Source organism: Lygodium microphyllum, chromosome 16, assembly GCF_053477565.2.
Source record: "Lygodium microphyllum isolate KBCC chromosome 16, Lygodium_microphyllum_v1.1.10, whole genome shotgun sequence".
Lineage (NCBI taxonomy): Eukaryota > Viridiplantae > Streptophyta > Polypodiopsida > Schizaeales > Lygodiaceae > Lygodium > Lygodium microphyllum.
Window position 1 is genome coordinate 35,984,283 of NC_141150.1, and position 27,459 is coordinate 36,011,741.

General features: G+C 40.9%; 1 protein-coding gene across 4 annotated transcripts; it reads right to left on the reverse strand.

Annotated features, from left to right (window-relative positions):
- Positions 1-244: 244 nt before the first annotated feature.
- LOC148022699 (dihydroceramide fatty acyl 2-hydroxylase FAH2-like) lies at positions 245-25,758 on the reverse strand. Of its 4 annotated transcripts, none has more exons than XR_015693522.1 (8): positions 25,602-25,758; positions 2,466-2,548; positions 1,763-1,855; positions 1,450-1,646; positions 1,228-1,333; positions 999-1,145; positions 681-910; positions 245-493 (listed from the first exon to the last, which is right to left on the reverse strand). XR_015693522.1 is itself a non-coding variant. In XM_087695645.1 (7 exons), the coding sequence occupies exons 2-7, from the start codon at positions 2,514-2,516 to the stop codon at positions 803-805; spliced, it is 702 nt and encodes a 233-aa protein (XP_087551771.1). In that variant the 5' UTR covers positions 2,517-2,548; positions 25,602-25,758; the 3' UTR covers positions 245-802. The 4 variants fall into 4 exon arrangements, 2 of the variants coding, with proteins under 2 accessions (XP_087551771.1, XP_087551772.1); XR_015693523.1 differs by having other exon boundaries at positions 253-376; XM_087695645.1 differs by having other exon boundaries at positions 245-910.
- Between the last annotated feature and the right edge of the window lie 1,701 nt (positions 25,759-27,459).

Below are 27,459 nucleotides of genomic sequence, written 5' to 3' on the forward strand. Positions count from 1 at the left end.
AACAGAGAACTTTTTCAAATAGGATGACATCCTTAGTGCAACAAACTTAAATAGTTATCAACTGTATCAAACAAGGGGCAGGGCTACTCAGCTTAAGATGCAAAGTGTCTTTTCTTTAATGCCTTTGAAAGGTCCTTCGTACCATTGATAGATTTTGTCTATAATGCAATTGCAACCTTGAGGTAACACTACATACCGTGGAAGCTGGTTTCTATAAAATCAAGTAAACCACACTCACAAGATGCAAACTGAGAGCCAGTGCACCAATGTCACACCCACTGAACAGCTTGTATTATTTCAAGAAGATGATTACTGAGGCTTCTGAAGAAAATGGTGCTCTATTCAGAAATGGGACTCCACCCACAAGTTGCCGATGCTGTTTACAAAAAGATTATGATCATTTAAGAATCCTAAAGATCTCTGACAATCTAGTATGTTTGAAGTGTACAGTGGGAAATAAACAAGCCATCCAAGAAGTGGCTCCTCCTGGTGTCTGAACTACAAAAGAATGTGGTTGGGACCTTTGGACCATCTTTTGAGTAGAATCTAGATCGTAATTGTAGAATGAAATTGATAGATTGAGCCTCAAAGATTGAAATCAAGTATAATGACGCAATATGACAGACTTTATGTTCCAAAAGCATGAATGTACTGGCTTTCAAGTGCCAAAGCATCCATACCTGGCTGAACAGGTTATTGAGCCCTAAAGAGTGAACCATGTCAGCAAGGCTTTTGAAAGGAACAGCATGTCCTCCCCGAAAATACATAGCCAGAAGACTTAAAAAAGATAGCCACAGTTGTCTCATTGTTGTTTGATGTAGGGGAGTGTCCCAAACACCCAATCCCATAGTGCAGAAGTAATCCCAAAACTGTTTGTTTGAGCTCGAAAATGATGGTTTAGATGGTATTTCTGCACACGTCATGAGTGTTAACTGACAGCTTGCAAAACACAAATATATTTATCATGCAAGACAAACATCATAAAGAATACAGCATGCCTTCAGCTTTCGAGTTGTTTCATTGACAGGATTCCCATGATGTAGATAATAATGTGTAACATCATACATCACATATCCAAGCAAACCACCACCAAAGGCAGCTGGGACTGCCTTATACGGTATCAGCAGGTTTGTCAAAAGCCAAAACTACACAAGAAAAAATGTGGGTGAATTCTAAAATTACAAACATGAGTAATGCCTCACTGTACTTAAAAGCTCTCAAACTTACTGGAACACATAATAGAGCTGTTGCTGCCGGTGGGAACACCAGGCGATATCCATCCATGGGATGTTTATGATGACAGCCATGAAGAAGATAATGCAAAGTATTACCCCTGCAAAATAAAGTCAACCAAACAGAGAATGTAGTCTCGCTTACTAGCATCATAGATATGCAAGAGGAAGAGGCATGATAACTGTATATGACATCCTGTAATGGAGTGACACTCACCAATAACTTGATGTCTTGATGTGAAAAAGGAAACGATGCAAGGAATATTCCATCAAAGTCCATATAAAAACACCACACAGCATGACAGCAGCTCCTTGTGTAACTGATAAGCCTCTTTGAACTGATAACACTTCATTGTAAGCCACCACAGGAAGCCATACAAGCGGGATTACCCACCAGACTGTCCGAGTAAAAAACTGTTGTGCGTAAAGTTAAATAATGTGCATTGTTAGCAAAGAATCTCATGTGACTAAAGTCTAGCAAAGCAGTTCACATTGAGCTTGTTCAATAAGTTATGGCATGCAAACAATACCTCAGAAAAGTCATTTTCAAAAAAGCGAGGACTTTCTTTGGAGACAATAGGTTGATGAACCCATTCCTGATAATGTTCTCCCAAATGCCCAACCTGTAAGAAGCAGCTTCTCAGATTGTATGCCTCTAGGCATTTAGATCATAGAAGTTTTTGTTGATAAAGCTAGAAAATATGAGGTCAGTGATTCAACATGCAATACAATTTGGCATTACCTACAGAAAGTTTTGCAACGGGGTCAAGGTTTTTTCACATTCACAAAATGACACCCTCTGCAGATTTTCATAACTACAGGCACATGGAAGCTATGTTTGCATTCAATAAATTATATCCAGGGAAAGTTTCATATGTTGCCATAACTTGTGAAGTCTGAAGTTATCCTCCAGCAAATGGTAAGCTTTAAAGTAAATCATACAATGAAATCGTCTGTGATGTGACAAAAATGCAATAACTAAATATTGTTTGAGCAATGTGGCAGAGGGTCAAAGTCATAGAACCATTTTGATTCTTCCAGAAATTTAGGTCTGTAGCAGACATTAAATTCTGACCATGTGTGCCAGTGGCATAAGACACTAACAGTGCTCATATGCAATGCAAAATTCACCATTCACAAGAATATCTTTTCCCTTTCTTCCAAAGATACCAAGTCAATGTTCTAAAATGTATAAAGAATCAAGAGAAGCTGAATGAAGGACCAGAATCAAACCTGAAACACAAGCCCTTTATTAAGGTCGACACTAAACTTCTTTCCACCCATCACAAATTGATGATATATTCTTCCCCTATATCCTGTGACAGGAACTGCCAAAATTTTTATCTCTAAACCAGACCAATATAGTCATAGAAAAAAGCACAGCAATACTAAGTACTCCAAAAGCTACATGGGGCACAAGTATAACAACTAATTGCTCTAAAAAAGTTCTACATGTATTGCAACATATATAAGGCAAAAACAATTACATGAGACAGTAGAGGAACTTGAAAGATAACCTAGACTTATTCTACGTGATGCAACTTTTTACCAGTTGACCACCTTCAAAGTTCAAACATCAACCTTACAATTTGCATACCATAAGAGGTGAGGATAAGCATTGTTTGTGGTCATAAGGGTTCCAAGGCAGGGCAGCTGAGTGGACAGGGACATGTAGGACCCTATGTCGACCATCACTAATGCTAGTTTTGTGTGAGGTGGTGGGATTGAATGCCTTATCCAGCCAACAGGTGCTAGAGCCCTTGGCATTAGCAATTGGAGGTTAAGGAGCTTAGTAGGAGCCTCACAATGTTGGCACATTTGAAAGACCCATATCAGGAAACATTCATCAAGCAACAGCCTTTCTATATATGCCACCCTTGTTGGGAATAAAGGGCCACCATGCCTTTTATACGTGCTCGGGTGTAAACACACCCTTAGCACTCGTACTTTAGTATTTACATATAAATATCACAAAAAACCTAAGAGAGGTATAATTCTTTGTACCCACATGTCATGCATCTCACTCTCTCACCCTCTATTGCTGTTCACTCTCTCTCTCTCTCTCTTCACCATTGCCATTGCTGAATATCTCACCTTCACTGCGCATAGGTCACCACAAACTGATATCAGAGCTGAAGGTTGCTCACCTTCGGAATTTGTGCAGGCTACAGGCAACACAAGTGCAGGTGCAAATGGCAGGTCGAAGACAGGAGCAGGTTGCAATCATCTTTACGTCAGGCTTCAGCAGGCAACAGGCAGTTCCCAGGCAAAAACCACGTCAACACGGGTGGCAAGTGACACTAGGTAGGAGACACGCAGGCAGGCGGCAACTGGCAGACAGTCAACAGGCAGTTGTCAACATGTCAGTGCAGGTCGCGTGCTGCCCGACCTGCCGACAGGTCTTTTTTTTTTTAAGGAATTATTTTTATTGGTGCTCTGCAGGTTGTCACTCGTGCATAAGCACAACTTAACAAATATCAGAGATTTGGCACGCATTTACTCTCGGAATTTGGGGACTTTGGCGTATGCTTGAAGATTTTACTCGATTGAGAAAAATTTGGGGAATTTTGCACACTTTTGGGTCTCAAAAATTGCAGTGGAACGAGTACAATTTTTTGAAATTTTGACACATTGGACCCCATACAATTTGGGGCTTTTGCAAAATTTGCAAAATTTGGGTCAAACTTGGTCTTGGTATGTACTTGCAATGCAATTTCTATGCAAATTGAGCACATTGGACCTTGGTCAAATTTGGAGCTTTTGCAAAATTTGTGAAATTTCGGCAAAATTGGATTGTGCAATCCATTCAGGAGATATATTTGATGTAATTTGAGCAGAGAATTTTTTAGGCTTTTGATCGTGGGAGTCAAATTTGTGCCCATGGATGCATTGGGAACAGAAATTGCAGCAAAAATTTGGGGCTTTCTCATGAAATTGATGTATTAGCCCATGACATGGCTGCAATTGCTTGTGGTGTGCTATAGCACACATTTTATACCTCTGAAAATTGATTTGCAGATCTGAATTTTTCTGCAATTACTTGACTTTTCATTGCTGTGGTCATTTGTGTAACAGTTGGGCTCACATTTATTGACTTTTGAGTCACTTTTGAGCTATAAATCACGGCTGGCAACAATGATAGCAACAATCTTTTGCACATTAAGAAGGTTCAAGGTGCACATAACTTTGCTATATGGTAGAAGAAGTGCTATAATACCTTGGTGCAGAAGAAACAGGTGAAGCCCACAAAGAGAAAAGGGGAAAACTAATAACCATGGATCCAGATGAGTGGGATGAGTTAAATGAGCTTACATGATCTACCATAGAGCTTTCAATGTCAGATACTTTACTCCTCAATATAGAGAAATTGAAATCTGCTTATGATATATGGCAACGACTTGAGTTAAATGCTCAAAAAAGTGTAGCCAGCAAGGTTTATTGATTGAAAATTTTGATGGACCTTCATACGGAGCATATAGCCATGTCTGTACATTTGAATGAGTTTAACTCTATTTTCAGCTAGCTGATTGCTATGGAATTCCAGAGTTCAAAGTAACATCTCTGCTATGCACTTTGCCTAAAAGTTGGGGCAGTTTCAAGACAGCAATGAGTAATTTCAATGCTATGCTGTTATATTCAGATGTGGAGAGCTTTTTACTCATGGAGGAGCTCAATAGGCAAAATATTTCAGCAAATAAGACTTCCAATGCATTGCATACTAGAGGTAGACCCCAACACAAGGGTAACTCTGACAACAAAGCACACAACAAGTTTCATGGGAAATAGATGCCATCATTGTGGCAAGAAAGGGCATTTCAAACAGGATTGCTTTAAGTGAAAGAAAGAGAAGGCAAGGGCAAAAACACTGATGATAACAAAGATGAGAAAGAACAGCCAACATGCAAAGAAGAGCAGTGTGAAGATAAAAGAAGTTAATGTAGTCAGTCACAAGAGTGACAGTGGCAGTGATGTACTCTTTGCTTCTTTTAGTGCACAATTATTGATTGCAAATTCTAATGATGACCTGCATATTTGGATTCTTGATTCAAATGCTTTATTCTATGTAACACCACATCGTGAGTGGTTCTCTAACTATAGTAATGGTAGACATGGTGTTGTCCACTTCAGGGACAACTATGCATATGGCATTGCAAGAATTGACACTGTGCAGTTGGCATTTCAACATGCTTCAATATTCACTTTGCATAATGTGAGGCATGTAACCCAACTCAAGAAAAACTTGATAAGCACAAGGCAACTAGATAATGAAGACTATCAAACCACTTTCGAAGATAACCAATGGAAGATGCGTAAGGGATCTAGGATTGTTGTTAAAGGCTCTAAAAATGATACTCCGTATCCATTACATGTATCTAGTGTGCGTGATCATGTTGTCGCCATAACTAAGCACCCAAGTGTGTCTTTGTGGCATAGCCGATTGGAGCATTTATCCGATCCATCGTAAAGACGAGACTTTGGATAAGTTCAAAAAATTCTTGGCACTTATTGAAAATACAATCAACAAGACATTAAAGTGTCTTCGCCTATCCAATAATGGGGAATATGTGTCAAAAGTCTTTCAGGCCTTTTGTGATAGCAAAGGGATAAAAAGGGAGCTCACTACCCCTTATAATCTACCCCAAAATTCTGTCGCAAAGTGTATGAATAGGATCATTCAAGAGAAGGTCCATACCATGTTATCTCATGTTGCATAACCTCATGGATTTTGAGCAAAGGCTGTTATGATAGTCGTACACTTGATAAATCAATCACCAAACAAGTCTTTGGGGAGGAGAGTCCCTCAAGAAGTATGGTTGGGCAAGCCACCTTTGTATACACACTTAAGAGTGTTTGGTTGTGAGACATTTATGTACATACGTAAGGAACAACGCAGCAGCAAATTGGAGCCAAAGTCCTGGACATAGTAGCCAAAAACGTCAAAAATATTTAGAAACGAAACGTCAGAAACATGTTTTGTAAGTTTCTTTCAAGAGGGGGTAAAATAAGAAACGCGGGTTTTTTTATATAGAGATTTTTAATAGTTTTGACTGGGAAAAGAGATTCTAAACCTCTATGGAACTCTCTCTTAAACAAAGAATAGGCAATTGAGCTTGAGTGATAATCGAGTCGATTGAGAATAATACGTTACATATCTATGATCCATTATTAACTTGTCCTTATATCAAAGTTAGTCTTTGAACAAGCTACACTATGATTTAAAACTCAAACATTATGATTCATACATATCATACAAAGAAAATTGAAATTAACATATAAATAACCTATCTACAATATGGACTGAGTCAAGTTGCAACATCATGATTCTCATTTCAAAACAAACTGACAAAATGTCAAAATCAAGAATGAATCATAATATATCATAAATAACTCATAAATGAGACTAAAGTCATATAATATTCAACTCTCAAGACAAGAATAGATACTAGACTGACAAAGTCCAATAACTAAACAAAATCACAAAAAAATTAGTCTCTCATCCAAAATGTTGAGCCCTCATGAGTCATTACACATCATCATCATCATGTTTAACATTGCCTAATAGTTTTTGTCCAAAAAAACCATGTTTTGGGTTCCAACTCACCCAAAAAAAAGAAAGAAAAAAAAACACCCACGTTTTTAACTATCAGAAACATTTCGTACTTTAAGAAACGTTTCGTAAGTTTCAAATTCAAAGAAACCCGTTTCTTAGTTATTGTGGTCTTGGAATGCATTTTCTTAGGATATGGTGAAGAGGGTAAAATGGGATATAAATTATGGAACCCCGAAAAAAGGAAAATTGTACGCAACAATGATGTTATCTTCTGGGAAGACCGCATGCATAAACAGCCCAAAAAGACGAAGGAAGTGAGAAGGGTTGTGTTCCGAGAAAAAATACGTTGAGGACAGCAAAGAGTGCCCACTACACAGCAGCAAATACCTATTGTAAATGACCCTATAAATGCATGGAATGCTGCTGAAATTGATAAGCAAGAAGTTGCCCATGATATACCACAATTTCAATAAGAAAACATGCCATTGGAACAGCCGGAACAAGCAAGACAGCATGCTAAACCTTTGGACAACGAGTTGTTAGTCCAGAATTGCAAGCCAAACAGCCAACAACCACTGATTATTGGGTCCATAGATCAACCAAAAGTACCAAACAGTCAGACAGGTTTGTTCCTGGTGCGAATTATGTTGCCGATTATGTCATGTTGACAAATTGTGGTGAACCGTCATGCTTCAAGGAAGCAATGGATAGAGAGGATAGCAAGAAATGGCATAAAGCTATACTGTCAGTGATGGAATCTCTAAAGAAAAATGGTACTCAGAATTTGATGCATTTTCCTAAGGGGCAGGAAATCCAAATGGGTTTACAAGATGAAGGTCACTTCTTGTCAAAAGTGGTGCAGCAATGGAAGCATAAACATAAGTTGTAATAAACTGCTAAAACACAAGACAAAAGAGAAAGAGAAAAAAAGAACACAATACAAATGAGAACTCAGATGTATGCTCGGGAAATGGAATCCATATACCAAGACATGAAACGGTACAGTAGTAATGTGAGTCACCAGCTGTGAAGGCACTAGCATATGCTTCCTCTGTCCAAGAACTGTTAGGTGATAAAATAAATGTGAAGGAGGGAGCCTAAGAATATATAGGCCAAATAAATGCAAAAAATATGACTGGTCGGCCAGGATTAAATGCTAGCAAATAAAATGCCTGAAATATCTATGTGCCCATCCTGTTGTACCACATGTACAGACTCAACCATGAACTGACTTATCTGCTAATACCCTCTCTCAGATCATGGGTGACCTGATACAATACAATATACAATGATAATGTCACATCATAGTACATACAACAATGTCGATCATAGTAGAACCATGGATACCCAAGTAGTGGATATGCAAGCCACCAACAAGATGCCTCAGAGAGAACCTAATGTCAATGTCGATTATACCAACTCCTGGAGATAGAGAATATCATAGCAGCTCTCAATGTTTATCAACAAGGCCTATGATACAACATACGTGACCATCCTGTCACCAATGCCGCAACACAGAAATGACCATGAATTTCCCTTCTTTGGCTAGGCCGCCAAAGTGTCCCCTCATGTGAGCTCCAGACAAAAGCTACTCACTCTCTATCATGTAACTAGCCCATCATGAACTTGGATGTCAATCCCAGCTCCAAGATTTGAACCTGCCAGACTTCAGTCGATGCGTCAGTGATGTCCCTTGCTGGATCCTATGCATCTGTATAGAAATATAGATGAGGCACAGCTGCCCCATCTCACCACCCTCTCACACTCTCTCTTTGGCACTAGAGAGTTGTGAGGGATGACCTCATCACCACCACTAGAAAGCAACTAAGGAAGGGGCCACCAAGCCCTTCCCACGATCCGAAGAAAAGGACCGCTTCCGCGCCTTGGACTTCGCCTTGGCCGGAGGAGCTGAGTCGAAATCTAAGGCAGATGATGACTTGTCAGAGGACTCCGAATCGCGCTTCGTCTTCTACTCCTTTTTCTTCTTGGAGGCCGCTAACTCTTTACAGTCCTTCCGTAAATGACCCTTCTTGCCACAATGTAACACTAGGCCTTGGACTTCTTCATCTTTGAACCCCTCTCTGAAGCTGCAAGAGCCTCACCTAAACCTCCATAATGTAACAAAAGCCTCCCGTGTAGTCACAAAGTCGCCTCATGCTCAAGTAGCATCAAGGACATATGAAGAAAACTGACAGGAATCGTAGATGTCTGTGTCCTTAAAGCATTCGCCACTCCATCAAACTCCAAAGGAAGCTTGTAAAGTACCGTACCAACAAGATGTGCCTCTAATAGGACAGAGTGCATAGTGTAAAGCTGGTCCTGGAGTTGGGTAACTCGAAATAGGAATGATTGGATCGTATCTTTGGGTTCAAACTGTAGTGACAGGTTAGGCACGGAGATCGAGACTGACAGTCGTTATGCACAGTGAGAGACAGAGAGAGTAAGATAGAGTAGAGTAGAGAGTGAGCACATTTGTAGATACAATGACGAGAGTGTACCTTTAGGTTTTTAGATAGATATATATGTGTAAGTACAAGTACTAAGGGTGTGTTCACACCCGAGCACATTTAAAAGGCATGAGACCTTTATTCCCACACCTAAAGGCAATGTGCCTTAAGAGGATAAAAGAATCAGCTAAGTCTAGTTATGTACAAATCTGAAATACATATATCTATCCAACTCCCATCATCTGTCAGCAATGAGCAAACCGCTCTGTTGGAAGACCCTTCATGAGAAGGTCTGCAAGGTTATCATATGTATGCCTTTTGATAAGCTCAATGCTCTTGCTGTCAAGTACATCTCTAATGAAGTGATACTGCACCTGTATGTGCTTTATCTTTGCATGAAAGACACGACTCCGTGTTAGCATGATAGCACTCTGACTGTCACAATGGAGAACAGGTAACTTTGAGATGCCAAGCTCTCCCACCAGACGTGAAAGCCATAAAGCCTCCTTGCATGCCTCAGTGGCAGACACATACTTTACCTCTGTAGTAGATAATGCAACACACTTTTATAGCCTAGAGATCCAAGAGACTACTCCTCTGAAAGTAAACACATACCCAGAAGTGGACTTCCTGCAGTCTGCATGACCAACATAGTCTGCATCCATAAAGCCAGCAACAGATGCCTTCTGCTTTCCAAAGTAGATGCACAACTCCTTTGTGCCTTTGAGGTATCTCATAATACCTTTCACTGCATCCCAATGCTTCTTGCCAAGGGTTGCCATATATCTACTAACCACTCCCACTACAAAGGCAATGTCAGGACATGTAGCAACCATAGCATACATCAAACTGCCAACAGCTGAAGCATATGGTATCTTGGCCATTTCAGCCTTCTCATCATCAGATGTAGGAATGTCCTCTGCATTGAGTTTTACATATGAAAGCAATGGAACCCCAATTGTTTTTCCCCCCTCCATATTGAAACACTGCAAAACTTTGGAGATATACTCCTGTTAAGATAGATAGAGTAAGCCTTTCGATCTATCTCTGAGTATTCGCATACCAAGAATGTGATTTGCATCACCAAGATCCTTCATGTCAAAGCTGCCATGAAGACTTTGCTTCAATGAATCCAAGGCATGAGTATCCCTGCCAACAATCAACATGTCATCAACATACAAAACCAAGATAATCAGACTGCCATCTGCTGCCTTCTTGGTGTACAAGCAGTGATCCACTTGACTTCTATGAAAGCCTTGCGATTACATGAATGTATCAAACTTATGATACCATTCTCTTGGTACTTGTTTCAGCCCATACAAACTCTTTTAGAGTTTGCATACCATTTTTTCTTTCCCTTGTTGAACAAACCCTTCAGGCTGCTGCATATAGATATCTTCATGCAAATCACCATGTAAAAATGCAGTCTTGACATCCATCTGTATGAGCTCCATATTCTCAACTACAACCAAGCCCAAAATGGTTCTCAATGCAGTCATCTTGACTACAGGAGAGAAAATCTCATCAAAGTCAATTCCATGATCCTGCTTGTACCCCTTTGCAACCAATCTTACTTTGTACTTTGGTGAGGAACCAGAAGTGGCCTTCATCTTGTAAACCCATTTGCAGGAAGGGTTTTCTACCCTTTACGCAACTATACCAAGTCCCAAGTGCCATTTTTTTCAAGAGATTCCATCTCTGACAACATGGCTTTATACCATTTCTTGCTGTCCTATCTGTCCATTGCTTCCTTGAAGCAAGGTTCACCACAGTCTATCAACATGACATAATCAGCCACATTATTTGCACTAGGAACAAATCTATTAGGTTGTCTACAAGCCCTAGATAATCTCCTAACCCAATGGTCATTGTTTGCTGGTTGTTCCTGCAAATTTCCATCTATGCTGTCCTGGCATTTCAGCCTGCAAATCAACATTAACAGCTTGTTGTCATGGCTGTTCCTGCACATGTAGTGGCTCATTTTCATGGGCAATAGCTGGCTGATCATTTCCAGCATCATTTCCTGCATTTACAGGTTCATTTACGGCAGGTATTTGATGTTGTACAGCGGGCACATTTTGCTGTCCAAAATGTATTTTTTCCCGAAAAACAACCCTATAGACCTCCTTAGTCTTTTCGGGCTATTTGTGCATGCGATCTTCCCGTAAGAAAACATCATTGTTGCGTACTACTTTCCTTTCCTCGGGATCCCACAATTTATATCCCATTTCACCCTCGTCACCATATCTTAGGAAAATGCATTTACAGGACTTTGGCTCAAGTTTGCTGCATTTTTCTTTATCAATGTGCACAAAAGCCTCACAGCTAAACACTTTCAGATGAGCATATGAAGGTGGCTTGCCCGACCATGCTTCTTGGGGAACTCCCCCCCCCCAAAGACCCGTTTGGTGACCGATTAATTAAGTGAACGACTGTCATAACAGCCTCTGCCCAAAAACCATGGGGTAATGCAACATGAGACACCATCGTACGGACCTTATCTTGTATGGCCCAATTCATATGCTCTGCAACTCCATTTTGGGGCGGATTATGAGGAGCAGTGAGCTCCCTCTTTATCCCTTTGCTATCACAAAATGCCTGAAAGGCCTTGGACACATATTCCCCACCATTATCAAAGTGAAGACACTTAAGTGTCTTATCTGTCTGATTTTCAGCCAATGCCAAGAATTTTTTAAACTTGTCAAGCACTTCATCCTTGCTACAAATAGGGTAAACCCATACTTTCCATGTAGCGTCATCGACAAAGGTGACAAAATATGTATTTCTCCCTAAAGATAATCCTGGCATTTGACATACATCCGAATGTACTAACTCTAGAGGAGAAGATTTCAAAGAAAGAGACTTTTTGTGAGACGTCTGTGCATGTTTGCCATAAATACAATGATCACAATGCTCAAAATCAGCATAACGAAGACAAGGCAAGTGACCCAAATGAGAAAGCACTTTCGTTCCTGCTTGACTCATGTATCCCAACTGGCCATGCCACAAAGAAACGCTTGGCTGCTCGGTCACGGCAACAACATAGTCACGCACACTAGATACAAGTGTAAAGACAGAGCCATGCTGAAATTGTAACTCCACACTCCTAATACCTGAAATGTCACATGCATAGGTGTCCCAAGATAAAAAACACCATGTCGACCCCCTGTATAGACGGAGAACCACTCACGATGAGGGGTGACATGAAAGGGAGCACCTAAATCGAGAATCCAGGTATGCATGTCATCATCTGTATCTGTAAGTAAAGCATGTGTATCAAAATGTGAAGAGACAAAGAGTACATCACTCCCACTATCACTGTCATGAGTGACTACATTCACCTCTTCAATTTTTACACTGCTCTTCTTAGGCTGACTGTCCTTCTTCTCTTCCTTGCTATCATCTGTCTTCTTGCCTTTTCCTTTCTCTTTCTTCCATTTGTAGCAATCACATTTAAAGTGACCCTTCTTGCCACAATGATGGCATTCAATATCTTTGCCACGTGATTTACTGCATCCCTTGCTATCATATTTGCCCTTTTGCTATGATCTGCCCCTAGTATGCAAAGCACTGGAAGACTTACTGGATGCATTGTTCTCCCAATTCCATCTCTTCCATAAGTAGAGCACTCTCTACATCAGCATACAAAAGGATTACATTAGAATTGCTCATAGTAGTCCTGAATGTATTCCAACTCTCTTGTAGAGTGCAAAGCAAGAAAGTAGCCTTAAATTCCTCATCAATCATGAACTTCAAGGCAACCAGCTGGCTAAAAATGGAGTTAAACTCACTCAAATGAGGAGACATTGATGTACCCTCTTTCATACGCAAATCCATAAGCTTTTTTAGCCAATACACTTGGCTTGCAGCACTCTTTTGTGCATACAGTTCTTCCAGTCTAGTCCATATAGCATATGCAGAATTCAAACCTTCAATGTTGAACAGCAAGGCATCAGAAATCAATAGCTCTATGGTTGAGCGTACAAGCTCATTTAACTCATCCCAATCGTCCTATTCCATGTCCACGGGCTTTGCCCCTTTGATTTTGATCAGCTTTGCCTGCTTCTTTTGCAACAGGATATTGTAGCACTGCTTTTGCCAAACTGCAAAGTTATGTGCGCCTTCAAGCTTTTTTATATGCATCAGATTACTGCTGTCATTGCTGCCAACCATGATTTCCAGCCCAAATGTGACCAAAAAACAGCAAATGCAGGCCCAAAACTGTCACCCAAGTGAACAAGGTACAAACAAGTACCAACTAGCAATAAATGACCACGTAGAAGCACAGATTTCAGATCTGTAAATAAATTTTCAGAGGTACCAAACCATGTGCTACAGCATTATCCAACTAATTATAGCTGTTCCAAGGGCATATGCATCACATTACATGAGAAATCCCAAATTTTAGCTGCAATTTCTGTTGTACATGTACCCACGGACATAAAATTTGACACGAACGGTCAAAAGTCCCAAAATTTTGTGCTCAAAGCATCAAACATACATCTGCATTTTCTCTGTCATGCATAGAACAGGCCAATTTTGCCAAAATAAAGAAATTTCAGTAAAACCCCCAAATTTTACCAAGTGTTGATGTCCAAATTGCGTGAAATTCAACCTACATGTACATAAAATGACCAAATGTTGCACAGATTTTGCCCAAACTGCAAAAGCCCAAAATTGCACAAGGTCCAATGTGCATCAATGTCGAGAAATTGGGTAAATTTCAGCCCAATTTGTGCATGTTCATGAAAAGCCCCAAATGTCGAGGACAAAATGTCACAAATTCTTGCAATTTCTGAGACAGATATCACTGTTGCATCTTGCTAGCACCAAATCTGGACAAATCCCCAAATTTTCCAAGTCCTACATGCACTAATTTCAGTGAAATTGAAAGAATTTCACTAAAATGTGAAAATCCCCAAAATTCCTAAGTAAATGTACACCGACTTTGCAATTTTTGAGTCAGATTGTCCAATTCTGCATTGAGATCCCCAAATTCGGGAAAAGCCCCAAATTTCTGGGCTTGAATTGCACGGAAATTTGTGTTGTGCCTCCACGTGTGAACCCATGGCAAGGAAACTTCAAAAAAAAAGAAATTTTGAAGAAGAAAAAAAATATTGAACAGCGGGTCCGTTGACCCGCCGTGCAGGTCACCGCCTGGCACTTATGGCGGGTCGCGCGCTTGGCTGAAGTCACCCCGCTGGTCGTCATTTGACGCCTGGCTGCCGTCTGCCGTCTCCCGTCATGCAGATCGTTGCTTGTATCCAGTCACCGTCATGTCGCCTACACTCAGTTGACTGTCGCGTGACGGCAACTATCCCATCAGCACTACCCCTTCTTGCTGAGCTTGTCAACTGCGTCTCCTACACACAAGCCTGCATTCGACTTGTCTCGCCTACCTGCTCACGACCTAGAACTATCACCTTAGCAGTTGCCTCCTTACCCAGCTCACACTTGATATCTCGAGAAGCGTGCAAAACGTGATGGCTCTGATACCAGTTTGTAGTGACGAGCTAGGCACGGAGATCGAGACAGATAGTCGTTACGCGCAATCAAAGATAGAGCGAGATAGAGTGAGATAGAGCAAAGTAGAGAGTGAGCACGTTTGTAGGTACAATGACGAGTGTACCTTTGGATTTTTAGATAGATATATATGTGTAAGTACAAATGCTAAGGGTGTGTTCACACCCGAGCACATTTAAAAGGCACGAGGCCTTTATTCCCAACACAAACTTCAATTGCTGGAGCTGGCCATAAAGAGTAACGGCCCTCATGGTGGAAGGAGCCTTGTACATCAACTACAACTTCGACCATGTGTCTAAAGTTGTCCTGCAGGAGGTGACCGTTAGTAGAACTTCTTTGGAAATACACCGAAGTAAGGCCGAATAAGCATGGGCAACATTCGAATCCCATGTAAGCACTGCCTCCTCATGGTTGTCTTCATCAAAATCAAATGGGACGGGAGAAGGTTATCGAGGACGTGCCATAGCTCCGCCAACCACGTACCATAACTGCTTTTGGATAAACTAGGCCTTCATCACCGCACTCCACGTGTAATAATCAGGTCCACGAAGCTTGTCATCAATGGATGTGCATGGAGGAGCCAATCTGTAGAGGATTGAGAAAAGAAGGGATTTGGAGAGAGAACACAGCCAAAACACGAGCATAGACTGCAAAAAGCAAGAGTTCACATACAATATAACCCAAAATCTTACAAAAAATAAAACGAAAGCTGCTGTAGTCAATAAATCTGTCAAAAACGGTAAAAACGGCTTGATAATGCAAGCGCCCAACTAGGAGGAGATGCAGAAGCACCAAAACGCAAGCTAAAACGGACACACAAGCTGTACGGATGCTGACATTAGCAAAAAACGCAGGCAAAACAGGTCACCTGGTTGGAGCAGCAGCTGCCTAATTAGCAAGGGTAAAAACAATCTTGAAATCAGCACGAAAACACAACAGGAACACAAATCTTGAGCTCTAATACCATGTCAGAAGTGGTACTACAATAGAAGCGAAAACATAAGCTGTAATAAATTGTTGAAACACAAGACAAAAGAGAAAGGGAAAGAAAGAACACAATACACATGAGAACTCAGATGTATGCTTGGAAAATGGAATCCATATACCAAGACATGAAACAGTACAGAAGCAATGTGAGTCATCGGCTGTGGAGGCACTGGCACATGCTCTCTCTCTCCAAGAACTATCAGGTGATAAAATAAATGTGGAGGAGGAAGCCTGAGAATATGTAGGACAAATAAATGCCAAAAATATGACTGGTCGGCCAGCATTAAATGTTGGCCGACTGGCTACAAATAATGCCAAAGCACAATAAATGCTGGCAAATAAAATGCCTAAAATATCTATATATCCAACCTGCTATACCACATGTACAAACTCAACCATGAACTAACTAATCTGCTAACACTTCTAGTTCTTCGCTAAAGTACAAAGCACAACTTGTTACGAAAGGGTACAAGCAGGAATATGGGATTGACTTTAACGAGATCTTTTCTCCTGTAGTCAAAATGGATACTTTGCGAATCATATCGAGCTTGGTTGCATGTGAAGATATGAAACTCATTACTGATGAATGTAAAGACTGCTTTCTTACATGGTGACCTGCATGAGGACATATATATGCAACAGCCAGAAAGTTTTGTGACTAAGATGCAAGAAAAGATGGTATGTAAACTCTATAAAAGCTTGTATGGGCTGAAACAAGCTTCGCATGCATGGCATCATAAGTTTGATATATTCATGCAATCTCAAGGATTTAAAAGAAGTCAAGTGGATCACTACTTATATACTAAGATGGTAGCGGATGGCAGCCTTATTATATTGATTTTGTATGTGGATGACATGTTGATTGGTGGTAGGCATGTTCATGTGTTATACCAAGAAGGTAGCAGATGGCAACCTTATTATATTGGTTTTGTATGTGGATGACATGCTAATTGGTGGTAGGGATGTTTACACATTAGATACACTGAAGCAGAACCTACATAAAAGTTTTGATATGGAGGAACTTGGTGAAGCAAATCATATTCTTGGCATGTGTATACTCAAGGACAGATCGAAAGGTTTTCTTTATCTATCACAACAAGAGCATGTATCCAAGATTTTGTAGCATTTCAATATGGAGCGAGGAAAAGCAATTGGTGTATCATTGCCTCTATATGTGAAACTCAATGCAATGGACAGCCCTATATCTGATGATGAAAAGGCTGAAATGGCCAAGATTCTATATACTTCAGCTTTGGGTGGCCAAGTGTATGCTATGGTTGCTACATGTCTTGACATAGCATTTGCAATGGGAATGGTTGACAGGTACATAGCACATCCTAGTAAAAAGCATTGGGAAGCAATGAAAGGTATCATGAGATATCTTAAGGGAACAAAGGATTTGTGCTTCTGCTTTGGAAAGTAGAAGGCATCTGTTGTTGGCTTTATAGATGCAGACTAAGCTAGTCATACTGACTGCAGGAAGTCTACTTCAAGGTATGTATTCACCTTCACAGGGGGAGCAGTTTTCTAGATCTCCATTCTACAGAAGTGTATTGCATTGTCTACTATAGAGACAGAGTATGTGGCTACCACTGAGACATGCAAGGAGGCTTTATAGCTTTCACGTTTGGTGGGAGACCTTGGCATTACTGAGTCTCCTGTCCTCCATTGTGATAGTCAAGAGTGCTATCATGGTAGCATGGAATCTTGTCTTTCATGCAAAGACGAAGCACATACATGTGAAGTATCACTTTATTAGGGATGTACTTGATAGCAAAAGCATTTAGCTTATCAAGGCAAATACAGATGATAATCCTATAGAACTTCTCATTGAAGGGTCTTCCAACAGAACGGTTTGCCCATTGCCGGCAGATGATGGGAGTTGGATAGTATATGTATTTCAGCTTTGTACATATTTAGACTTAGCTGATTCTTTTCTCAACCTTGAGGCACACTGCCTTTAGGTGGGAGGTTGTTGGGAATAAAGAGCCACCGTGCTTTTTATATGTGCTCAAGTGTAAACACGCCCTTAGCACTTGTACTTTAGTACTTTACATATAACTATAACGAAAAACCTAAGAGAGGTACAACTCTTTGTACCCACATGTCATGCATCTCACTCTCTAACTCTCTACTACTATTACTCTCTCTCTCTCTCTCTCTCTCTCTCTCTCTCTCTCTCTCTCTCTCTCTCCACCATTGCCATTGTTGGATATCGAACCTTCACTGCGCATAGGCCACCACAACCCTCAATGGAGATCTAGGTGTCTGTTACTCCCTCAGTTGTCATTTGGGAGTAGCTACAAGGTAACTCTTTGCATCATCAACAAGAGCTTTGACAGACATTCCTTCGTACCTAGAGTTACCATAGCCATGGTACATCCCTTCACCTTGGCTTCTCTCCCCTTTTCCCCCAAGTACGTCTTGAAAGGCCTTCTATTTATTTGATCCGAATTCTAGCTAGTCTATTGAGCACTTTGTTAAGCTAAAAAAGGCACATTACACATTAAACCTTCATTGGCTCATTGAACAGTCCCAAAACTCAAATGCACTCAATGTGTTTTGGTGTCCCATAAGCCAAGTCTCCACTTTCTAGTTGGTTCCTCATCTACAGACAGAAATTGTGCTAGGTCACTTGCATCCCATTCTATCCCCAGTTATCATCACATGGCTGCCAACTCCTCTTCTTGTTGCTGCCCACTCATTGCTCATCACCTCCAATTGTTGCCATGGACAACCTTCAGCTACACTTCCATCCTCGGTCGACTCCATTTGTTTGCAGCTTAGTGTCACCATCACTCTAGCCCTCTATTCAACTACCACAGCCCTTGTTTGAGTGTTCCCAGCTGCTGCCTTGATCATTAAGACCTGATGGACTGCAGAATTTTCATCCCTACAGGCTGCCTTGCTACTATTCATCATTTAAAGCACATTTCAGCAATAGCCTGATTTGTGTTCGCATCTACAGCAGAGTGTTTTTTTGTTTTCTGCAATTTTCTTCATCAATATTTGCCCCAACTAGTGGTTACTACAATTGGGATCCATCTCCGATGGGCGACACACAACCACCCCTCTCTCAACCCGCTCCCACAAGAGCCATTGACTATTGAACAGCTCTTCTTCTTTAGCATTCTGTACATTTTTATTCATTTATTCATTCATAATCCAATTATCTTCATTTTGCATTTTTTGTGTTTTTGCATTTTTGTGTTAGTGTTAAGTTCACTATGTTGCAATCATGGTCATACTCTGTGTTTTCTTTGGCAAACCAAGCATAATTGTCTCTCTTCTTCTTTAAGATGTAAACATAGGCATCACACCCAAACACCCTAAAATAAGAGACACCTTGCTTATGGCCAAAATAAGCCTCAAAAGGAGTCATACCAACAACAGCTGAAGTAGGGGACCGATTAAGGATGTGGATAGCTAAAACCAACCTTCCTTCTTGGAAAGGGTGGTAATTCCTTGATCAAGCACTTAATTACAGCAATCAGCAAATGAACATGACTTAAAATACACAAATTACCTTAATAATCTAGGGCATTGGACACCCTATTGGCCCCAAAACTAGCGCCCCTTTTAGTATTTCTTTAACTTGATTGCTAATGGAATAAGTACAAGCCGAGATTTACAATCTCTTTTGCTATTCCAAAAGCCTATTTGCTTTAGCAACAATCAGCAATTAGTTCGAACCAATTGCCCCTTGATTTTTCACCCAAGACTTACACAAATGGAACTTCAACCGGCCAAATGCTGCCCCAAATTACAATGAATGGATTGGCATTTGAATTCCCTCACAATTACACAAATTTCAGGTGCTGAATTCAATATACAATGCCTTCACCAATTAGCATAGGTCCCAAGGTGGCTGTCAAACCCTGATTTCTGTAGAAATTTAGGGTTTGCAGTAGAGACCTCTCTACTTCCACCAAATTTGGCTGAGATCTACTCAAAATGACTGAGAAATGCTGATATCTCTTGAGAATGGGTTGGAGAAGGTGAGAGCAAGCCAAGATGAGAGAGAAATCTGATTTTCTTCATGAGAAAACCCTAAATTCTTCTTGCTACCTGCTCTAGCTTGCATTTAATGCAATCACCTACTGCCAAACATCTCCAAAATACTATCACCTAATCAGCAATGTTGTTGCCAGCCCTTGGAAGGTGACTCCCTATTGTCCCCTACTTGCTAAGGCCCCCAAATGGCTGTCTTCTACATCAAATTGTTGTTCTCTAATCAGAAAATGGACCGGCAACTCTCTCTCTCTCTCTCTCTCTCTCTCTCTCTCTTCCCCCCAAGCTGTAAACTAACTAAATGGCTAAGATCCAGCCCCCAAAAACGTTTTCTCAGTTTGCATGGGCGCTTTTGCTAAGTAGCAGCCTTCTAAACCCATTTTTCAGCATTATCCAACCATTTATTTAATTTTTATAATTAAATAATTTCAACCCTTCTGACCTTGCCCAAAATCAAATGTGCTTATCCATAATTAAATTGGCTAGGCCATTTGCAACCTAGAGTGATCCCCAACCTCTGTTAACCCTTAGACTAGTATTAATTAATTAATTAATTAATGCTAGTCTCTAGTATCACCACCAACACTTATCGGCCAAATAATTGTCCTAAGGTCAAAACTGGCACCAACTGACCCCCAAAGCCCAATTGATATAACTTATCACAACTTTTACCTTTGACAGCCACTACATCCTCAGGGTCCTTGGCCTATTATCATGAAATTATTGCCATGTGCATCACATGTGCTAAACAACCTTGCACATTTGATTAATAACTTAATCAAATGTTATCCGCAAAATTACAGCATCTTAAAATTTCAAATCCTCGTGACAGTAGCGGTAGCAACTCTTTAGCCTAAAGACACTGAGGTATTTGTTGATGCTCCATCATAATCCACCTCATCTTCATCACACTGCAATTCTTTTGTTCCAATATGCCATTCTCTTGAGGGGTATTCATGTTGGCAAACTCCCAGTGAATGCCACGATCTACACAAAAACAAGTTAGCTCATGGGAAAGAAACTCCCTTCGCTTGTCCGAACACAAGGTCTTGAGTTTCTTGCCACACCTATTCTCTTCAAAGATCAACCAATCCTAAAATATGAGAATGCTTCGGACTTCAAGGCCAAGAAATACTCCCTTATCATTCTACTAAAATCATCAACAATTAGCATAAAATACAAACTCCCCTTGAGGGACTCCATCTGCATGGATCCACATAAGTCCATCGAAACAAGCTCCAAAGGACTCCTTAGCCCATCATGAAGCGTTGCTAAGAATAGCATCCCTATGCCACTTGCCATGAATACAAGATACACATGGCGGGTGGCTCACCCTAATCTCTGGCAATCCACATACCAACTAACCACAAGCTACCTTTCGAAGGTACTCGTAGTTGAAATGGCCAAACCAAGCATGCCAAAGCTCGATCTAAGTATGTGAAGAAACAAAAAGACAAGAAAATGTAAAAGAAGACCGCATCTTGTAGACTCCATTCTCCTCATGTTCTAAACAAAAAACCTATTGAGAAACACCATCAACTCCTCGAAAAGAGTTTTTATCAAACTCAACTGTCAAACCAAGAGCACAGATCTTGTGCGCTAAAAGGAGATGATACCTAAACCCAACACATAGAGCACCTCTAATATGTGAGCATCACCTTGGTCCTTGCACATCCCGAATCAACTATACATCACCCTTGCCTTCGATGGGAACCAAAGAGCTATCACCTATAAGGATTTGCCCATGCAAAAACCACACACGAGCAATCCCTTTTGAAGGAGTCATGTGGTGGAAAGTGCCACTATCCACTACCCACTCACGAGACTATGGGGCCATCATCATTGCATCAATGGCTTTCGGAGAAACATTCTCTACTACATCCAAATGGAGGAAGGCAACCGATAAAGGGCAGCTAGTGCTCCTAAGTCCTTTGTAGTCTTCTCCTACTTGGTGTCCTTATCCTTGTCATGGCAATCTTTCTTCCAATGACCTATCTTGCCACACATGTGACAAGTAGACTCCTTGGCTTTATCCTGTTTGGGCTTCTTGTCCTCCTTTTTCTTATTGTTGTTCTTCCACTTCTGTTGGGAAGACTTACTAGTCAAAGCCTCCGAGTTGGGAGCGTTCTGACCTTTGAGTTGTTCCTCTTGGTCCAAGACCATAGGAACCAACTCCTCCTACTTAAGGGTCTCTATCCACCTTGAAGCAATCAAGGCAAAGTAAAATGCATTGAATCGGGGCGGTAATTGAGAAAGAAGAGTTATCGACATGTCCTTCGAGGAAATCGCCTTCCCTACATTTACGACCTGCATTTGCAATTGCCAAAGCTTATTGACATACTCCCACATAGAAAAAGACTTGTTAGGACTCAAAGTCCTCATCTACACCTCCAGAGATACCTACTTCATCATAGTCATCGAATCATACACTTGATTTAGCTCCACCATATCTCCCGAGCCACAATCAAGTGCTCAATGTAAGCAATGACGGCTAGAGTACAAGAGAGAAAGAGGAAAGAACGAATGCGGGCATTCAATTTGTCCCAATGTGAATGTACCTTCATCAACTTGGCTTTCTCATTTGCAGAAAGCTTGGATGTATCAAGGGCTACAGAACAGTCTATAGCCTCAGTCACGAGCTCCACCAAATCATAAGACTCCAAGATGGCAAGCATCATTACGCGCCAAATGCAGTAATTCTCCCCATCAAGCTTTTGATCTAAAGAAAGAGTTGGCAACACGGGGACCTTACAGTTCATAATAGCTTGAAACTCTGCGTCAATTTCAATCAACATTGTAAAAGGAATGACCTGCACAAAAACAAGGGCACTCCCCCTCTAACTCCCCGCACGATGCCGGTGCCTGCTAGGACTTCCTCTGCTCATCCTCTAAGTGTTTCACCCACCCGAGGCGATGAAAACTCAACATTTGCAGCAAAAGGCTAAAAACGCAGCCTTTCCTTCTCCACCAACAATAAGAACCTGCAAAAAACAGCAACTTTGCTCCTTCTCCACAATGTACCTATTCACTGCAGCCTCCAAAGGCTAAAAACTCAAACTTTTGTAGCCAAGAATCCTCCCGATCAGGTCTATCCACAATCAATCAGCCCTTCTACCAAATGCCCAAATAACTAATAGGAAATGCATAAGTCCCTCCAAGAGAACTAATTGCACCAATTGTATCCTGAGAAATGCTAGTCCAACAGATGACTAATCTCTAACAAGATTTCACGGGCTGAATATGATTTGATCATCATGCATAGAACCCAACAACAATTGGAAGGCACCATTGATTATTTACCTTCGAATTCAATGCAGGTCTATTGTTTCTGCAGGAAGGATGGAACCTCCATATGGGGCTGGCCATCCTATTGGAGAGACAAACACAGAGTACAAATCTTCATATACTTCCCCTCCTTCCATTCTAGTGTTAGATACACAAGTTTTTACATATTTCATCTTCTTATGTTCCTTCTTCCATGTAGTGTTTTGGTAGTATTCAAAAAGAAGGTTATCTTCAATCTGTTCATACAAGTCTAAGTCTTGAAGAGAACGGATACTTGTATATAAACGCAAGAAGAGGTGCATATAATACAAAAATTATGTAACCCTCCTTCAAGTTATCCTTCTTCAAGTTTTGTTTCTCATAGTCAATCTGAAGTTGGTGCATCATTATTTCCATCATCATCTACTTTCCAATTTCAACAAAATCATTCATCTCCATTCGCATCCATCCCTTCCCCACCACAATTTCCAATCCCACCCTTCTCTTTCGTTGCATCCACACCTACATTTATACCATTTCTCACATCACCATTCCACCTGTCCCAACCACACACCACACTTGGGGGATCTTCAAATATAGGCACATCCTTTCGCTTTAAGTCCCTACTTTTGCACAACCACATGGTGAAGATGCATCCATGTTAGAGGTTTATTCCCCAATCCAAGCCTCCATGGGGATCTACATGCATAGGTATCCCACCCACACATCTCAAGTCGCGCCCTACTCTCCCATGTCCAAGGTGGCCATACAATTTGCCAACATGTCACTGCCTAGTCGGCCAACCTATACCTTTTCAACATTTGGACCATCCACAAGTTAGTCACCTCCTTTTAGCCACACATCTAGAGTCACCATGCCAAGCACTTTGATGCCACATGTAGCACCTACTCACCCACATGTAGCACCTATCCTATGCCACCCCACCTATTCCCCACCTTGTATAGCCATCCATCCATCTCATCATTTAAGCATGCATTTACAAATAAGGCTCATTTTAACATGTCTAACTTTACAACTTGGTCTAATTTGATATGGCACATCTTGGATTTCCTAGGCTTATGGAAACTTATTCAAGGGCAAGAATCCCAACTTGATCCTTGTTGGTTCTCATAGAGTCATATGAGATCTTTCACTCTTGGAAGAGCAAAAATGCCATAGCTATAGTCAAGTTGATGCAAGGTCTTATACTTGAATTCCACTCGCAACTTCAAGTTCAATATTTTGGCATTGCATCTAAGCATTGATAGTTCAACTTTTGGCAAACTCTTTGCTCACGACCTATATAGTCTCAAATTGTGACAAATCATTATTTATATCTTCTCGCCTTCAACCACCTATCACATACTTGGGTTATCATCAATACTGTGGAGGATTGTTGTTATTGACCGCGATATAATGATGTGGAGAGGCTATACTTGATTCAGACAGTGGAGACTAAGACCATGTAATGTTTCACTCCACTCACGCTTTTCTCTCCTCCCTTCTCCAACACCCTTGGGCATCTGCCTGTAATACTTGCAACCCCTCGTGCTGGAAATATATCACATCAAATGGAATCTAAATGTTCCAAAATTGAAGAGTCATTCCAGGGAAAAATGCTGCAAAGCACAGGTTTGCACTAGCTGGTCATCAGAAGGAAAAGCAATCTATGACTGGTATAAAACCTGGTAGTTGCAAAAGGGAGTGTAAGTTTAATCATTGGAGCGGTCAGTAACTGGAACTGTCAACTCTGCAGCCAGAGGAGCTGGACAAGATAGAAAACCTGCACGAGACCACTAAGGCCCGGCACCATATACAAGCCCATGCATACAATTTCAATCAGATATTCATCATCTTTGAGGATACACAGCTCAGATGCAATTCAACTTAAAGATCACAAACTCTAAAGAAAAATGCTGGCAGAGGTTTTGTAGTTTTGCTGCTGTGACTTAGGCCTCGAAGCATTCAATTATGAGAATACACAGCTCAGATGCAATTCAACTTTCATGATGTCAAACTCTTATGCATAATGTTAGGGAGACGTTTCGTTGTTTTAGGCATCAAAGCACCCAAATATGAGGACGCCTATGCTAGACTGCACAATCCCCAAATTGCCAACATCTATATATCTGCATCTCACACCTGCTTGTGAGCTGAAACTCTATGAGGAACCACAGCAATGTGTATGTTCATGGCACCTGTACAAGTGTGTGTGTCCTGATGGACAGAATGGAACGAGGCATTACGCAGGTGACATGTAATGAAATCAGGCCTAGGCAAAGGCAGATCATCTGCCTGCATTTCCTCAAAACAGTGCTTTTCTAAGCTTGAAGTGAACATCGAAAGCATGCCATCGAGTACAATTGAACCTGCATGCCTAAAGCAGACATCTGAATTCAATTGAACCTGCATTCTTAAAGCACGGCATCTGAGTTCAATCCAGCCTGCTTTCCTATTACTTTAAATAAAAGAGAGAGAGAGAAGAAAAAGACGATAGTGATGATACAAAGGCAATCGAAGACGAGCAAAGAAGGAAGTAACAAATCAGGCGAGGGAAGAAGATAGACAGATCACAGAAGAAAGCACCTGATCAGCTCGGAGCAGGATGCAGGGAGATGAAGAGAAGCTCGTGTGGGGGAAGAAGAAAACGCCTGCGTCGGAGCTTTTTTGGGTTCTTGTGAGGTGTCAAACTGGATCCACTAGGATTATTCCCACGCTCTTGGAACCTGTTCCCATTGTGTACGCCTCATTTCATACTTTTTTGTTGGGTGCATGTGCTTGGTATAATATCCTGAGTGCATATGTGGGAGATTGAGTATCTTCCTATTGCTCACAATAACAATGAAGGGGGCGAGACTCGAGTGCTTTGTGTGACACATGCTATGGTATATCTCATGTGCACACGTGAGAGATTGACTATGGTTGTGTGTGTGTGTGTGTGTGTGTGTATGTGTGTGTGCACGTGTGCTTGCTATGATATCTTGAGTGCATATGTGGGAGATTGAGTATCTTCCTATTGCTCACAATAACAATGAAGGGGGTGAGTGATTTGTGTGACACATGCTATGGTATATCTCATGTGCACAAGTGAGAGATTGACTATGGTTGTATGTGTGTGTGCGTGTGTGCGCGCACGCGCACGCATGCATGCAAGTGTGCACGTTAAGTTTTTCTATGTAGTGGCAACCATGTAAGGGAGATTTGTCATATGTAAATCTTGAAGTGGTCCCTCTTTTCCAAAAACATCTTGGTTAAAGTATGAAGGGCTACTAGTGACCACCATATCTACCAATCATTGAAGCACATACAATTGCCATGGTGACCACCAAAATTGCCTTTAAAGTTGTCACAAACCAAGGATTTGGTGTCATCACTCTCAGGAAGGGTGTCTAAGCTACTACCAAACTTTACCTCACCTCAATTAGTTAGAGGTGGGTATGTTACAATATCATACACCCTTTGTAACCAAATAATTTCATTTTTATTAAAATCAATGGTTATGCACATTGCATTATCATTTGGTCCGTTTTCTTAAAAGTATGTCAATAGTTCAGACATATATTTATATGTGCATTCACCAAAGTCTATGGTATAGTTGACGCCTTGATGTTAACCTTTAATAATTGACACTAAAAACCACCTTTACAAGTTGGCCCATCCCATGTACCTTTATGAAAAAAGTAGAAGTCAATGGTGATCTCCCTCTAATTGCTCAAACAAGTTGAAGTAGAGTCTTTTAGTCTTTTGCCATAAAGCTTCCAAACTAGCTCCTCCTTTTGATTTTAGGAGACATTAGTTGCTTCCACATGATGGCATACTTAGAATGCTTCTTACACCGAAGAGAGATTGAAGGATCATATATACCATATAAATGGATTCTCTAATTGAGTTGAATTGTCTTTTGAGTGTTGGAGGTCACTCAAATTCCATCCTCTTAGCTACCGCCGATGCTCCACATGTCCAATGTTGTAAGGCCCCCAAATGAGGAGAAGCCATGATGAGCACTAGATATATGGCAAGGTTTCTTGTTTAGATATTGGAAGAGATCCAACCTTGTAAACTACATGATTACATGGTACACACTAAGGATGAGTCTAGGGGTAGGAGCCCCCAACCAAATAGTATAAGGAATATTCATTGGACTATCGTATGTCATATATAAGGGCAATGGTCTATGATTCTATCAAACCATGTGTGCAATGTCTAAAGGCAAACTACCCATGTACATAATGACTAGTCAATCTCTTCTTGAGAAATAGAACATAGATTAAGTCATATCCTATGGTTGATTGAAAAAGAAAAGAGACTGTGTAAAGTATCTTTAAGTTGAAAGTATCTATCCACTTTGGGAGATACTCACTAGTGTGTATTGTGAGAAGAGAAGAATGAAGATGAAGAAGAAGAAGATGGATTGAGCCGCCATATCCCGTGCCACCTCCATTCC

What these genes read in the sequence shown, in the direction of transcription:
- LOC148022699 (XM_087695645.1), bottom strand. Translation starts at nt 2,516, where the DNA reads ATGGGTGGAAAGAAGTTTAGTGTCGACCTTAATAAAGGGCTTGTGTTT. An exon ending in CAGCTCTATTATGTGTTCCA is followed by an intron (nt 1,146 to 1,227) that starts GTAAGTTTGAGA and finishes TTTCTTGTGTAG; the next exon opens with TTTTGGCTTTTGACAAACCT. An exon ending in AAACAACTCGAAAGCTGAAG is followed by an intron (nt 911 to 998) that starts GCATGCTGTATT and finishes TGACGTGTGCAG; the next exon opens with AAATACCATCTAAACCATCA.